This window comes from Pieris brassicae, chromosome 3 (genome assembly GCF_905147105.1).
Source record: "Pieris brassicae chromosome 3, ilPieBrab1.1, whole genome shotgun sequence".
NCBI classification, from domain to species: domain Eukaryota; kingdom Metazoa; phylum Arthropoda; class Insecta; order Lepidoptera; family Pieridae; genus Pieris; species Pieris brassicae.
In genome coordinates this window covers 11,493,294-11,511,142 of record NC_059667.1, presented here as the reverse complement: position 1 = coordinate 11,511,142, position 17,849 = coordinate 11,493,294, and the positions used below count along the sequence as shown (strand labels likewise).

The 17,849-nt window shown below is 32.8% G+C and overlaps 1 protein-coding gene across 3 annotated transcripts in view; it reads left to right on the top strand.

Moving 5' to 3' along the window:
* LOC123706688 (serine-rich adhesin for platelets) overlaps positions 1-17,849 on the top strand; it is a 46,288-nt gene that overhangs the window by 22,856 nt on the left and 5,583 nt on the right. For all 3 annotated transcript variants that reach the window (XM_045656035.1, XM_045656034.1, XM_045656033.1), the window contains 3 exons: positions 9,873-9,976; positions 10,158-12,134; positions 12,409-13,856. In XM_045656035.1, coding sequence (XP_045511991.1) covers positions 9,949-9,976; positions 10,158-12,134; positions 12,409-13,856 — 3,453 coding nt within the window. In that variant the 5' untranslated portion in view covers positions 9,873-9,948. The remainder of the gene's footprint in view (positions 1-9,872; positions 9,977-10,157; positions 12,135-12,408; positions 13,857-17,849) is intronic.

The following is a 17,849-nucleotide window of genomic DNA, read 5'->3' as shown; positions in this document are numbered from 1 at the left end:
TTCTACAAAGTGTACTATGGTGAGTATACTGTAGAATTGTTGGGACTGTTCCCTCCTGCCTTGTGTTAACACCGTACGAGTGATATCAATTCAAAATTTCATTACCACCACCTTGATGGCTGGAAGTTCTCCACAGCCCGTTTCACAAGGTACTTTCTTTTGCGAACTAGCGAACTGTGGAATCGACTCACGTTGGGGGTCTTCCCTGACAGATACGACCTCCAACTATTCAAAGTAAGAGTATACTCCTCCCTCAAAGGCCGTCAACGAACCCACTAAAAATGTGTGTCGATGGGCTGCGATGACTGCCATTTTTTGAGCGCCCCGTAGGCTTGTTTGCCCCCTTATTAAATAAAAATAAAAAAAAGGTTAAACTTATATATGTATATATATTTGATCACCTGTAAAGTGTTAAATATAGTGTGAGTTTTATGGCTAAAATGCGTCATGATTGTAATCAGTAATAGAGTGCCGCAAAATCCTATCTCTACATTTGATATTTTGCTGTTTAATTGATCTGATTCATATATTTTCGATGCTAACTTTTCGTCAACCGTTAGAACTTTTTAAGGGTGGGATTCAGCATCAAGACTGTCTCCCGTACGTCAACGATGTACTGGATTCTGGAACTTTACTGGGAACTTTAAGGGATATAATATAAGCATATTATAAGGATAAAATTTAGCAATTAACATAATAATATTGACAGTCAATAATAATATTAACAGAATGACGTAGACAGAATATTTAATAGCGTTAATTCCCGGTAACCTTACGCTTTTGTATTTCACCGTGCAAGCTTAAAGAATAGTTTATCTAAATTGATGTCAAGATGTAGAACAAAATCTAAAAGTTCTTAATTCAAAAGATATTTTGCGTTTCACATGAAAATAAAATGTATTAATTGACGTAAAAAGTGATGCAATTCGTACCAGACACTGTAATTCGATACACGTACGCCCACAAATACAAATTAAACATAAATGCGGACTGATTCAGTGTATTATCAGTGTTTTGGAATACTTACCTGCATAAATACCTACTAAACAACAGAGTTTAAATTTTAAATGACTAATTTAAATATTGACATTGTCATAGAAAGATTTGATTTTGTTTTTTGATTATGTTCTAATTAAAATGTTGTTTTTATTTTAGTAGTTTGTATGAATAGCGATATACGAACTATACAAACAAATGAATAACTTATTTCCTATGGTTAGTCCTCAGTCTGACCACAGACTGCCTAACGTCGGCCTTGGTCAAAAAACCTTTCGAAAATATTCTTCAATAACATATATACGGAACAAAATAAATAAACGTAATTAATATATTGATACACTGATATATTGATACATAAATTATATACACCAAAAAACAATTATACTTATCATATAGCCAAAGATGGAGGAATACATGATATATACATATAAATACGTATACGTAATATCTTATGCTGTGTACTCACGATGCAGGTAATTTAGCGCTATGGATATTCTTAATTCTTTTAACCATATTCCGCGACAGATTAAACACGTGTTGGTGTTGGTGTTATCATTGCAGTTTTATACGACGTAAAACGTTTTTTATGTTAAACTCAAGTGTTCTAGAGACTGGATTTTACGTAAATTTATAAACTCAAAAGGTTGATTAACGATGAAATTATAAATTATCGAATTGTTAATTAATAACACGAATGTATTATTTAAGATATGATCAAGCGTTACGCTCTGATGACCACAAATTACATTATCATTTTCACTTTTCTTGAACTAAACGAAAGTGTTCATGTTAAAAAATTCATACAGCGTAATTATAATGTGGTAATTTTTTCACTTTCATAGAGAGATACCATTCCACAGATGCATAAAATAATACTATTACCTGCTACAATTAAAATATTTTATAACAGATTTCATTTTAAAACTATATTATGTAACTAAATGTACCTGCTTATTGAACATATTTATACGCAAGGGAGAACTAAAGTAGTATCGGACAAATGTATATAATCAATATGAATCCCGGCCAGACGAGATGAATGTATATACTAAAAAATTAAGCCTCGAAATCATATTTGGGCAATTCTTTACGAAATTTACAAAATTCTATGTCCTAATTTAACATAACGCAATCATTGAAACATTGCTTGTTATAAAAAGTGTTTTTATATACACCGAACAAAACATTGCTGTTTGGTGTTTACTGAGAATCACGGCGGGTGGTCAGAAGTTTTTGTCGCTAGTAATATTAACGCAATTTGCACTCTCTGTAGTTGTAGTTACATCAACATGTAGGATAGCTTAAATATGAATTTAATTACAATATTAGCAGGAGAAAGGCAAAGGATTGATGCTTTTGAAATGTGGTGCTGGAGGCGGATGTTAAGAATACCACCAAAGTTAAGAAAACTTTTTTACCGTATTCAACGAAGAGCGGTTCTAATCGTCGATGATCAACCCCTCTCCGAGCGGCTCGAACTTTTGGCGTTGCGTAGAGATGTGGGGTCACTCTGCATCTTCTACCGCATTTACCATGGAGAGTGTTCAGAGGAGTTGTTTGGTTTGGAGATTAATACCTGCAGCTGAGTTTCATCATCGGACGTCGACGCAGAATACAAAATTCCACCCATATCACCTCGACGTCCGCCGTTCCACGACTGAGCGTTTTTCAAAGCAATTTTTGCCGCGCAATACTGTGAAGTGTGTTTGCATTGAATACCTTTAAGAAACTTGTCAGTGACGGTATTAGGTGAATGCAAACAGGAACAGCACACAATAACGTTTCTAAGTTTTACTGTTATGTGTGATAGTTATATGTATTTTGAAATTTAATATTTATTAAGCTAAAAAAATAATAAATTCTTAATCAATTAAATCTATGCTGTACCTAGAATCATAACTGAAAGCGCAAAATGACACATAATTGTATCATACCGTTTGAGTTTGTACGCGCTCCGTTGAACTCGGTAATTACCAACATGTTTACATGAGATGAAAACGGTATATATTAATGATTTTCTTGATGTTTGATTTACCCTTTGGTGTTACTAAAAGTTTTTGAAATGAAACTTCTTTATCGGTGTTGGAAATAAATTTACCGTCACATTTTTCGGTTACGCATCACATTTTTCGATTACGCGCCATCTTTTTCTTGTCCCTACCACGGTTGATTCGAAGAGATTCGAAGCCTATAATAACGATAAGAATGATAGTAATAATTCTATTACAATTAATGAAATTCTGTAAAAATCTTAGTAGTAATAAGGTAAAATGAAATAATTGTATTATTTGTATTCATGTCTATGATAATACATTACCTACATACCTTTTATTAAACTTTATCTAATTTAAGTTTATGTAACCAATTTCTGTAAAGTTACATATCATTTTTCGAAAAATAAGGTCATAAAGAAGTTTCACTTCTTACGTGTGTACACTAGTACACGCACACAATTTTTTTTTCTTATACTAGGGTTGCCTGTTGCTTGTCAGCGATAAGGCCGTCCATAATAATAATAGTTTTTTTTTGTTTTCAGTTTTAATTTACCTAAGTTTTGTTGAGTTTCAATGTAAATAGTTCTTAGTAGGAAAAGATTGTTATAAAATAGCAATGAAATGCACGAAAATATTTTTTTTATGTTATAGGAGGCAAACGGGCTAACCTGATGTTAAGTGATACCGCCGCCCATGGACCCTCACATTGCCAGAAGGCTCACAAGTGTGTTGCTGGCCCTTTAAGAAATGGTACTCTCATTTCTTGAAGGACCCTAAGTCGAAGTGGTTCGAAATACTTCAGTTATCAAACTTTTAACCAAGAGCGTAGCTATTTATCATTTAAAATTTCATTAATCTCACGACCTTATTCACTTCAAACAGCTATTGAATATCTTGGTAAACTGCAATTAATTAAACGGACTTGAACATATTAACTTACAGTACTATTATGAGTGAGTCGGCATTTAGTAATATAGTATACTATATTTGTAACCGGTTCCAGGATATTAAAGCTAACCTTTAATGGGAGATTGCTAAACATTTCATAAGTACGAGTAGTTGCATCAGTGTACGACTGTACTCGTGGATCGTGCTTTGTATACGGAGAGGGACAGTCGCGCACTCAACCAATATTAATATACTAACTGTCTTCGTAAACTTCGTTTCGCCTTAAGTTTTTTGTTGAGCTACATACAAACATATGGAACATTTTCCGCAATTAGACTGGTTTTAGGTTATTCCGGATTGTAGAGCAGTGTTGGCCTAGTGGCTTCAGGACTATCATCCCTGTGGTCATAGGTTTCATAGGTTCAATACCCGGCTATCCACCAACGGACGTTCTTTCTATATGCTCATTAACCATTTCAACATGGAAAAGAAAATTATTCGAATTGGTCTAGACATCATCGATTTTTGCGCTTCGTAACATATTTTGTCAACAAATAAGCAAACAAGCAAAGATTTTAGAGAATTTTTCTAACCCATAAATAAGAATAATTCTGCTTTATATAGGTACCCTCTTTTGATTACAGCGACAATCTTATTGTGTATTACCTATTATTACTACTTCATTACAACATTTAATATTTTATTAATTCAACTGAAAACACATATTCGACATCTCTACATGCTTGTATCTTGTACATTTGTAAGATTAGGGTAGTTGAACGCGACTGTACGGCTCGTTGGCATTCACATCTCGCTCTCTATTTCATTCAGTTTAGTGTTGGGCTTAAGGTAAAGTCATCGATAATTTGCAGCCCTTGTAATTATAATTGATTATCATAATAATAACATTGCGTTATCCCAGACAAATAACATTTCTGTTAAATAAATATACCTTTAAAAAGAGATTTAAAGAATAAGAAAACAAACCCTTTTTACTATAGTAACGTCATTGGATAGGGCAGGGCCCTATATGGCGATTATATTCTATTCTGGGCAGAACATCTCTCCAGACCACATAAACTTCGGAGACTGTCTTCTCATTTTATTACTTGACACACTTCTTATTCTTACCTTCTCTTGTTATAGTTAAAAATGTTATGATAAAGTTGTTAGCGAGCATGGTTCTAGAATAAAACATGAATTTCAAGGAACGGAGCGACGGTCAAAGAAAACGAGATGTTTGTGTGAGACTATCGAGTGCTAGAATTAATTATAACTATTTAAACTCATTTAATATTCGATATCTTTACATCACTAAAACGCAAGCGCATATTATCACGACCGTGTGTTTAACTCTTAACATTTAATAGTGTGTATTCATTCAAATATTCAATCACGATAATGTATTATAATTTGAGTTTATATTTAAATATTTGTGTTTGATTAATTACATCTATTTTCTTTAATATTCAAAACCAAAGCTGATTAAATCAGTTTTAAAATATTATTCCTATCTAAATTTTCATATCCATAACATCCCTAGTCAGAATCAGCAGTAAGCAAACCACAATCACAAGTTTCAAAACGCAGTTTATATAGAAATAAATGTAGTTGCAATGATCTATTTATATTAAACTGGTACAAGTTTTATAGTGATATAAAATTAATATAAATACAAGAGCATAAGACCCGATAGACTTGAGATGGCGTCACGTGATCGCAAAATGACGGTCATTTGAATTGCAGAAAGATAGAGGTCTGTAGGAAGTAGACCTGGTTGGTGATCGTTATTATATTTTGTTTATATAAAATAAATAAATAGTAACCAATTTTTATTTTATTTTATTTACAAAAACTTGCCAACGCTCGCCTCATTGTGACATTCAAGTAGTTATAGTAAACAACAAACAATATTATATAATTACATACTGTTAATTTTTAAATAAATATCTTTTAGTATGAAACTAATCTTTAAATAGACTTAATTGAAAACCGAAAACCCTTCATTTGCTACGACGATATATTCTTAATTTCCTATTTCTTTATCTAATTGAGATTACTTGAAAAGTATATATGTATATGTTTAAAGATAACGATGAAAAATAACAAGTAGAGTACGTCTTGTGCGGAATTGTTAAGATCAAAACGACCTCGTGACTAATTCAGATGTGTTCCCAGATTGCAAAGGTCATGTCTTACTGAATAGTCTTAAGCGAATGGAAAAATATCGCTATTTGCTCGTTTTACTTACAATGCAGTTATAGTTTTATACAGAATAAATGTCAAGACAAACTTGTTTATACTTAAGTATACAACTTTGATAAAACTGAATACTATCGAGTTTAGTAAGAAAAACGCATTCGCATCAGCTTCAGTATAATGCAACTAATTAATAGGCATAATATTTTTTTATAAGAGGTGATCCGTCTTCAGTGCCTAATACATGCCGGCGCGCCTTCGACTTCGGATCTAATGATGTTTTCCTTCACCTTAGAGCGAATGGTAAAGGCGCACGTAAAGCCATCCTACTACTTCTGGAATGAGTCGCACACAGAGTGTTTAATAATTCAGAAGTCAGTTAATAATAAACAAGCGTAGACAAGCTTTATCCACCACCAGCGCCATCTATTGAGATGATTCGTTAATTTTAAACCACAATAGGTCACATTGATTTTTTTACTATCAAAGAATCTGCAGGTTAATATACATACAAATAATGTCCTTACATATGAAATTGGTGTATTTCATACTGGCCACTTTCTTCTTCTCTTCTTTGGTAAGGAATTCCAAATTCAAATTTGTACAGCTAAATAGCTGTACAAATTTCGAAGCACGGTCATCGAAGCACAAATACATGAGTATTTACTCATTATTACTTACTATATTTACTCGTTATTCATTTGTTTCTTTTTCTGTTTGCGTCACTCATTTTACAAAATGGAAAACTTAAAGTATCGCATTTTTTACGAATACGAGTTCCGCCGTGGCAATAGTGCTGCGGAAACGACTCGAAGGGTGAATGATGTGTATGGCGGTCATGTTGCAAAAGAAAACTTGAAATTTCTTCTGGAAATTTCGACCTGCAGAACAAACCCCGTGGACGGCCTGAGACCCAAGTTGATAATGAAGTATTGAAGGCTATTGTGGAAGCGGATCCATCGCAAACCACGTCCGAGTTAGCTGCAGGCTGCAGTGTTAGTGATAAAACTGTTTTAATTCACTTTAAGCAAATTGGGAAGTTTAAAAAACTTGAAAGGTGGGTACCTCACGAATTGACTGAAGCAAACCTGCAAACGCCCGTCGACTGCTGCGTTACATTACTGAACCGGCACAATAATGAAGGTATTTTAAACCGAATCATTACCTGTGATGAAAAATGGATTCTTTACGATAATCGGAAGCGCTCAGCGCAATGGTTGGATCCTGGCCAGCCAGCTAAATCCTGCCCCAAGCGAAAATTAACCCCAAAAAAGTTACTTGTAAGCGTTTGGTGGACTAGTTCCGGTATTGTTCATTGCAGTTTTCTCAAATCTAGCCAGACTATTACGGCTGATGTCTAGTGTCAGCAATTGCAAACCATGATTGAAAAGCTAGCGGCTAAACAGCCTAGGTGGCTGGTCAATCGCTCCACGCCACTGCTACTTCACGGCAACGCTAGACCACACACTGTACAACAGACGGCTACCAAATTAGATGAGCTTCAATTGGAATGTCTAAGACATCCTCCGTACTCCCCGGACCTTGCTCCAACAGATTACCATTTTTTTCGAAATTTGGACAACTTCTTGCAAGGGAAAAAAAATAACTTTGATGGGGCAGTCCAAATCGCCTTCACAGATCATCAGGAATAATCAGAAATAATATACATACCCTTTTCCATTCTTTACAAAGTAGAGGCTAAGCTAGTCATTTTTATCGCTTGCTTCCTTCTTCTAAAACTTCGTTTCGCGTAAATATGTCCTTTTTACTTTTAAAATTAAAATCTTTACAAAATTGTCTTTTCATAAAAAACCTCCTTAAAGTTTAAGGATTAAATAATAAAAAAATACTGGAATAGTTTTTCGCAAAGCAACTATATTTTACTTATTTTGCGATTCATTAAAAAAAATACCAACGTACCTATTGATAGCAGTCTTGTAACTGCAACAGGTTCTTCCACACTAGTCGCAAAGTACGTTCTCACGGCAGTTGAAAATAGTCTGTGATTTTGCGAAATTAATACTTATGTCATAGTTTTAAAGGAGTTTATACCTCTGATTCTGATTATTATATGAAACTGACCCAAAAATGACCTCAATCATTCTAATTGTGGTAGATGTATGCGATAATTTACACTTTTCACAGTTGAAGGAACTCGAAAGCTCACATTAGGTGCTCGTTACTGTTATCGTTATTTTCGTATCAAGAGCAAATTCGTGAGACCACTAACCGTATTTTGATTATCAAAATAACTCGAACTACATATTATGGTAGGGGGGGGGGGGGGGGGGGGGGGTATCAACGATTTTTATTCTAAACGATTCACTAGCTTGATGATAGTATAAAGCAAAAGAGAATTCGTGTTTTCAACAAGCAAAACGAACTGACAAAATCTATAGATAGAATAATATTGAATTAACGAAAGTAATTTTTACCACAAAGAAATCAGATAGCTTTAGATTGCGCTAAATTGACATTCATTTAGTAGGAAACTAAAAACGCACCCTGGCTTTCATAACACGATTGTGGCTAATCTATGTATAATATCTATCGGTTACATAAAATAATTTATCTTCTCTCTTAAATGAGTTCTCACCATTACGAATAATTACAGTTGTGTCAGAATAGGACAATTATTGTTTCATAATGTCTGTTGTGGTTAAATGTCTAGTATCCGGTCAGAATACTGACGCGTGGGGTCATTGGTAAAGATTTGTATGGACTTTTCTTTACGTTTTCCTTTTTCTTGTTAAGAATAATCTAGTCATTTAGTTAGGTAACAAAAGCCCTAAGGGTAAGCCAACGCACTCGGCTGACATTGCTTGTAATTTGCAAATACTTGTTTAAAGAAAAACAAATTATTTGGTATTAGTGATAGTATGAAAAAGCTTACTTTTTGCTTTGCTTATTATTGTGAAATTTTGTTCGAATGAAATAGTAGAGTAGATAATATAAGACTAATTATTAGGCTTATAAAACTGGTAAATTTTAAAAGTATTATGTTGAGCTTTGTAGGAGCAGTCACGTTCAGCAACAAATTATTAATAATATTTTTAAAGCAGCCCTTACTTCATCTCGTTACACTTGAAGCAGTTTTAGTGCGTAGGTAGTAGTTTTTAGAAGGAAGTCATAAGCAGAAATCATTTATAACGTAGCAAAAAATATTTCGTACAAGGATTTCTAGAAGAGGAATTATAAAGAAAAAACACTACTTAGGCCAGACATTAAATAAAAAACTTATATATGTATATAAAAAAGTATGAACTTATCTCAACTTGAAACACTTTCATATAAATGTGAAAATGCTTGGATAAAACTGTCAGGAGCAAGATTTTCGTCACCACTTATTTTTCCGATTAGAACAAAAAGCAGTAAGAAATTAATTTTACATTTTTATGCTCCCATCTACATTTATAATATATTTTTATCAGAAAATTTTAATATACTACATTTTAGGATATATAAATATTTCGTGGTAGTATTTAGATTTTACAGTGAGTGAGTAGGGTTAATGATTTCAATATAAATAATTTATTATTTCCAAAACACAAATATACAGTATTTACAATATTGGTAACCTACATAGTAATAATACTTAAAAAGTATAAATAGTATATTTTTTAAAATTGTTTTGTATGTTTGGCCCCGGGGAGTGTAACTTTAATGCTGGCAGCATTTCCTCGCCGTGTGTATTTATTCGTGAAGCGAGAATAACACTCATAAACAATATGTATTTAGCTATGTTCGAGTATATAAGTAGCACAAAAGTTTATTGTTTGTTTGTATTTTCAGGAACGATGGCAGCAAAGGGCAATGGTCTCCGAACTTGAAAATGTCTCACTAAACGACTAACCACGATGTTCTGATCATGGAATCACCAGTTAGAATATGTTTAGGTAGTATATGTTAAAATATTAACCTAATCGTAATTTCATCTAACCGTGTGTATTTTACCCTTTCACGTACATACGTTGTGATGTATGATACAATTTTGAAATAAAATAATAAGGAAAAAAGTGAAGCAAAACTATTACAATCATCATGAAATTTATTAACCAATATTGCATTATGTTTCAGGTGTAGCGTTAGTAGTAAATTTGCTACTTTTAAGCAGCACACAAGTAAATAGTCATACACTACCACACGAAACGACACCCACCATTATAGAGGAAAAAAACTCGAGAAATTCACGTGTAAATGTAACGTGGGTTTCGCGAGGCAAACCAAAATTACCCGATGTAGCCTCAAATGAGCTTCAGCAAAAGGATGTCTCAGATGAGAATTCCGATAAAAATTCTAAATTTAAAGCTAGAGGAAGGGTAAGGTTTAATCCACTATCTAAATCGACTACCGAAAGTTCCTTAAGACGCATCAGATCCTCTACTGAAGCGTCAAATGTAATTATAGTCACTCCGACTCCAGAAGTAAAAAAGCCTATGGAAATTATAGATAGTATGCATAATTATAAAAAAACAAAGCTACCAATTTCAAGCACATTTAAAACTGTATTTAAAACAAAAGATGAAGACGACGAAGAAAGTGACTCGTATGAAAGGTATACTTCTAGTAAATTCAATGACAATAATTATTTCACCTTTAATGAAAACAATTTTAGTGATAAAGAAAAAGGTGGTTCCGATAAGCAAAATACTGGAGGCTATAACACCCCATCTTTTCATGACTTTCCAAGTTATTTTACGAAACAAACGTTTCAAACAGACAGTGAACCCTATAAATTTGATAAGTTTTTTGATTTTGATAGTGAACTGACTACTCCTAAAAATTATTTCTTTGATAAAAAGTATCATGAAGTTTCATCAAGTATACAAAAAAACTTAGAATCGAAAAAGCCGAAAGCTACACCTTTATCTCATACCACCAGTGTTCAAAAAGTCGTTGAGAAGCTGAGTAATGGCACGCCACATAACCAATCAAGAATTATTATGAAAAATTCCAAGGAGGTTCGCGTAATGGATAATGATGAGGCAGGAACGAATACTAAGGCACTCTCTGATGTACAGGGAACCAGCATTTACTACGAAATGTCAGTATTGTCCACCGAAACGTATAATATCAGCCTAACAAACGACGAGGATGATTGTGACAATGATGAATCACCTTCGGAAACCACAAAAAGTACTCCTCAGAAAGAAGAGCTCGCTGCGATAGATCCTACGCAAATTCCATTTGTTGAAATCTCTACACCATCTATACGTCAACAAGACAATGAAATTGGTTCTACAGTAGCATCTTATTTCTTGCCTGGTGGTGTGACTCCATCTGTATTAAATACAGCTACTCCCTTTGCGATTTCATTCCAAAATACACTATTTCCCAGCGAAAGGCTCATAGAACATGTTTTATCGTCAAGTGAAAAGCCTAAAGGATCTTTAGTTACTAACAGAAACCGTAACTACTCCAAGCGCCTTAATCTTAACGGAAAAAAGGAAAGTGCAAATAATGTTGACACACAAAATGAGCAAGTATCACCGAATCTTGTTTATAGACAGAATACACGTAGGTTCCATTACACAACGCCTAAAATTAAACCAGTCTGGATAGCACCAAGGCGGAATATTACAAGAATGCACCAGACGAAAACACCAGCAACAATATATTCCGAGCATTTTGATATAAAAAATAAATATTCCACTGAGGGACCGGCCCAATTATCAAAGATACTAACGACGTTGTCCTCCGATATTGATCCGGTATTACAAAGTGATTTTGAGTCTAACAGTGGCAAGAGGGTTGTGCACTCGCATTCTTTTGTAGATAATACGATTCCTTCGCTATGGAAAAGGGGATCAACAAAGTTTTCAGGTTCTAGTTCTTCAACATCCTCTACTACAATAACAACTACTACAACAACGGACGAGCCGCCAACCACTGAAGCAAGAGACGGAGTTAGTGAATTAGAAATACCACCCACACTTACTGCGTGGGCTTTAGCAGGTATGCGAAGTCCACCCTCACTCATAAGAAATGTAAACAGAACAAGTTCAACTAAAACCATCGATGAAAACGAGTTACAAAAAGTGGGGGAAATTATAGGTAAGTAGCACTGATTTAATAGGTTATGAATATAATTGTTATATATTGTGTCTTGCTCACACTTAAGATATATACTAGATTTGAGTAAAGAGATTTAGGTATATGGATTTTGACAAAGTATTTTAAACACTATTATCCTTAGTCTTTCAAAGCAGTTAGTAAATTATTAATAAGGTTGTCGCATTCTTATTATAATTATCTTATAAAAATTCAGGGATAGAGTAACTGAATTTTTGAATTGTAATAATTAACTTAATTTAACATTAAATTTCAGAAAAGAGAGAAACTACAACGAGTTCAACAACAAGTACAACAAGTTTACCATCTACTCAAAATCAAGACTACAGCATTACAAAGAACATCACGGAAATTGATCAAAATAGATTACCTTGGAAACCTTTTATATCACAAACGTTGGCATTTGTGCCAAATGAAAAGACAACTGAACCAATATCAGAGCGGGTCCCAGCAGAAAGTAATATATCTCTACAAAGTAGTGAAGAATCATCTAAAGCTGACTTTAAAAAAGAAATCGCAGAGTCTCAATCAGCTTGGGTAGCAACTGCGGTTAATCTTGGGGATTCGTCTACAAATGACTCCGAGGAGACTTTGTTAGATACAATTCTACCAGCTGAACCGACAAGATCCACAGGATTTGAGTCGATTACTAAATTACCTTCAGATATGACTACTCCTTCTGATGACACACTTCATGACACCATTGCTAATTCCGATGAAAATAATGAAGTAATAACGGCTTCTACGAAAATACCAGACTTCGAAATAACTACTATAAGGTTTTCTTACATTCCAACAGATAAGGAATTTGAGAATACCGAGGTTGATGAATCTACTGCTGATTGGTATTATGCTGGATCCTTACATACTAAGCCTACAACTATAGACAATATTCCAATCACTACATACAGACCTAAGTATTACACCACATCAAATGATATTGATGAAACTACGTCCGTACCAGATACTACTCCTCAAATGGAAGTATTCTCACAAACTAATGGAGAAACTACAAAAGAAACCACTTCAAAAGAAACTATATCTACAGAAAGTATGGAAACGACCACTTCTGAGTCATCAACTTCAGTATCGTACAATTCAACAAAAGAAACTATACAAACAAGTACATCAGAACCAACAACGGAGTTTGAAACAACGAGTATTGTAATAACAGTTTCTACAGAAATTAATACCAAGAGGGCTCCATCTATGTCAGAAACTCCAACTACCATAGTATCCTCAACTGAATTACAAAGTACCTCTGAAAATAACGACAACAGTGAAGTTTTTACACTAGGAACTACACCATCTCAAACACAAGCGACAACAACCACGAGAGAGACAACTGCTGAAACTACAACAAGCAGGAGCGAAACGATAACAGAAGAGCTTAAAACTGTAACAGAAAAAGTTGAAATGGTGGAAACTATAACAGGAAAGGTTGAAGCCACAACAGAATATTTAAAAACAGACCAACCTGAAGTTAAAGTTGATACAACAACAGAGTATAGAGATGAATCTACCATGGAAACAACGTTTACATCAAAAATAGTTAACGAATTAGAAGATTTGACAAGCTATGGTGGAGAGATGACAACTGAAGCATCTTCCAGGGTACTTGATGAAGCAGGTTCAGGCGCAGCCATTGCGATTGCCGTTAGCACGATCGGTGTTATAGCCTTGGTTCTCCTTATCGGTTTATTGGTAAGATATTTTAAATTATACATAGTATTTACACATAAAGTAATTTTAACTAAGTTTTCATAGTAATAACAGTAGGCTATATTCGAGTACTTTTCTTTACAATTTTTAAGCTAAATTATTCTTTCTATAATATTAATAAAAGCTACACAGATTAATATTTCTCTTACACAATATTATTTAGCTGCTCTTCTCTCGATTTCTTCGTTGATCTTCAACGGTGCATGTTCGTACAACATATCCAAAGTAATGAGCATAATATCTATTAACTCACGATAAATTACGTCCACTACTTTGGAAAACGTTGCAGATGACTCGGCATCTCGAACTGAGCTGAAAAGGCCATAAATATAATTAATACAATGTATAAAACTTTAGGCGTAATTGCTACGACCTGAAGATTTTCTTGGAGAAGAACTGAAATTATTATTATTAATTAATTAGGTAAATACTATCACGTATACATATATATATATATATATATATATATATATATATAATATTTGGGCATATTTGTGCGCAGAGATCACAATTCCTTTTTATGTTAGGCATCAAAGACGGAACCTTCGCGTTCTAAGCCATGTTTCCATTTAACCATAGAGGAAAAGCATGAGACTTCATTATAAATTATTAAATTCCATCATTTCGTAGCGCTTAGATCAATTCTTTCAAATCAAAATCTTTGAAACTAAACTTCCTATCTAATTTAAACCCTTTAAAACTAGACAATCTAGTTTAGTCTCTTAAAAAATATTAAATAAGAATCATTTACGTTGGTAAATCTGAAACTATGTCGATTCGTCAAAATAATATTAAAATAAATAAGAGAACAGCTTACCTAAAGATATCACTGTCATGGTGTTCTCTGAAACATGAAGAGTTATAATGAAATTATTTTGAACAAAGTTCATATCAATATTCAGCAAGATAAGTTATTTTAAATTTGTTTGATTCTATTCGCTATTTCGCCAGCTATTTCCCAATTCAATATAGGGTCCTTCAAGAACAGAGTGTATCAATTCTTAAAAGGCCGACAACGCACTCGCCAGCCCATGGGCGGCGGCGGTATCACTTACATTACATCAGGTGAGCCTCCTGCCCGCTTGCCTCATGTTACATTTAAAAAATCCAGCTGATATAAAAATTAATTAATTTTTTTTACCCTCATCCATCGCGATTGCAATCACAACGAATGTTCAAAAATGCAGTAAGATCATAATAAACCTTAATAACAGATGTACTAACGAGGTTTAATTTCAAATGAAGTTATAACACCTGAAATGTTCTGAGTAGCGATAAGACGTGTAAGATGACAGTGTAAGGTTGCTGGAATTTTTATAGTTCGTTCGTGGTATTCATTATCCGTCGAGTTGCCATTGGTGCAATTCTAGTCACAGAGTATGTTAGCTTACTAACAATTATTATTGTTAAAAAAATATGAATTTTGACATAAACTAAAAAAAATGCATTTCAATATTTAAGATTTGGGAACCATGTTACAACTACCTGTGTCAGGTCTCCCAGCATTTCAATTACAAACATATGTTATTCCATATTTATTTAATACATAATTTATATTTTTAAAGAATAAAATAAAAATGGTTACTTGTTAGTACTATTGAAAAGGCAAGACAATTATTATGTAACTGAAAGTCAAAGCCAAATAATTTATTTCAGTAAGGCTTATTAAAATTTAAAGACAAACTTACAAGTTCATAGAATTGATAAAAAAAGACTACTTGCCCCTTCTAAAAGGTATTTTCATATGGAGAAGAATGGAAAGAAACTACATACCATAAATAGTTTTTACTGCATTGTCCTGAATTCCTTAAAATTGTGGCATTGCAGTTTTAGATTTTAAATTGAGATGCGTGGGAACTAGTGTCGCGTTAAATCTACAGATAATTCTTGAGAAAATATTACTTATTCAATTCATGGCATATTTAGAATTATTTATTCATGTTTCTGTTCAAAACAATTTTCAAATATATATCAAAAAAAAATATATTAAAGAGATATATAAAGATGGAATACAATATATACAAAAAGGGTCAAACGTTTACAAAATGAAACAAATATAAATGCATTTAATTAAGTAATACCTAATATGTTTACGTGCCAGGCCAAACAAAATAAATAAGGAAGCTATTAAAATACTATATATTTTTGACAATGGAGCTATCTAAATATATTATTACTAAGAATTTTCCCGCCACGATTCATTTTAAAATTAATTTTTTGTATATTTCTCGCTTGAAATGCTAATTTAAACGGTTTAGAATTGTCCATTAATTATATAGAAATACAATATTTTTAAAGATATTCGAAAAATTTAAAACTTACCAATTTTTGTCACTAAAACACGATTAAATTAAGCTTTTTACTAACGCCAATATTATAAAACTGTTCATTACTAAAAATCTTTTAATTCAATAAGGCAAAATTTCTTTAATTTGTAAATATTGGAGTTAGTATGCGCACGCGTCGACGTCACGAGAGCGTATGAGTGTAGGGCGAGGTCCGCAGAGATAGACCTTAGGGCGTCTTTTGAATACAGTCTGTATTCAAAAGTTGTATGGCCACAAGAAAGCGTTTTTATTATTACAAGAGAAATGGCACGTAATAAATTTATAATAATCTAAGTGAAATGTTCTAAGCTTCGTTATCGCAAAATACAAGTATATCATTTCAGCATCGAATTGAAGATTAAGCTTTCTTGGGAATTGACCCAACGAAGGTAATAAAAAAGGGTTCATAACACTTAATTCTGTGTCAATGTTCTTTATTATTTGTTAAAATGCCAAAAACAAAATTCGGGGTGATGCGACAATACGTATTTTAATTAAATTAATCAACGAAATATCAAAATAGATAGATTTCAGTATTAGATGTGATGAATATTTTCTACTCTACTAGTATATATGATGGAGTTGTAGTCTAAAATCGGTTTACAGTTTCTCGTAGCCATACTGTGCCGTTAAGTCAAGATGTAGGTGCTATATCGCCAAAGGATGTTTTTAAAAGTATAAATTATAAACAAAAGTTATGATGATGACGAAATTTTAAGGGCGTGTTTCCATTTGTACAATACGTAAAAATGATTTTTTATACTTTCTAGCATAAACTTATAAACTACAAAATTGTCGTAAAATAATCATAATATTATTAGTAACAAGTGATGGTAAACTAATTAAGACAGGCGTCAATTTAACGTTACTTTAAACAAAAGAACTTTAAAGCCTCTGATTATGTAAGTAGTGTGTAAAGTAGATTACATTAAATTATTAATGTCTTTTAAGCAAGATTTGTTAAATTAAACAATGTTTCCTTCTTTCTATTATAACAGATTAATACTGTTTAAAAATTAATAAATAATCTCTTTCGATATACCACTTTAAATAATTCTTAACAATGCTAAATATAGCTAATATTACTCCGGGGGAATGTAGAATTGTAATGGTGACATAATTTGTGAAATCGGTTCCGTAAGTTTATATACAATATGCGTTGTAAACAAGTATAATCTCCTGTTCTTCTAGTTTAGATGGAAACAAACTCCGTCAAGTGCAATTGGTGTAAACTAAACTAACTCAAGTAGGCCCTTGAAATTCTCGTCACCTCACCTCAACAATTTATTTGCACTTCATCAAATTAACATTGTCAAGACATACTTTTCACATTAAGTGGTCATTATGACAGATTTTTAACTAACGTTATTTATTGTTATTTTTATGTTATCTTCATGTTTATAATGTTATTATTTATAGTAATACAATACTGAAAAATTAATTTAAATATATTTACATTTAAGCAACAATAATAAAATTATCACGACTTACAAATTACGTAAAAATAATCTTGCATCTGTTTCAATGACGATTTTCTTTCGTATGGTATATATGTATAATAATATAGGAGGTTTACAAACTAAAATAAATATCATTATATTAAAGTCGGTTAAAGATATGTTTCTAACCGTCAGTTCCCAGAACTTCA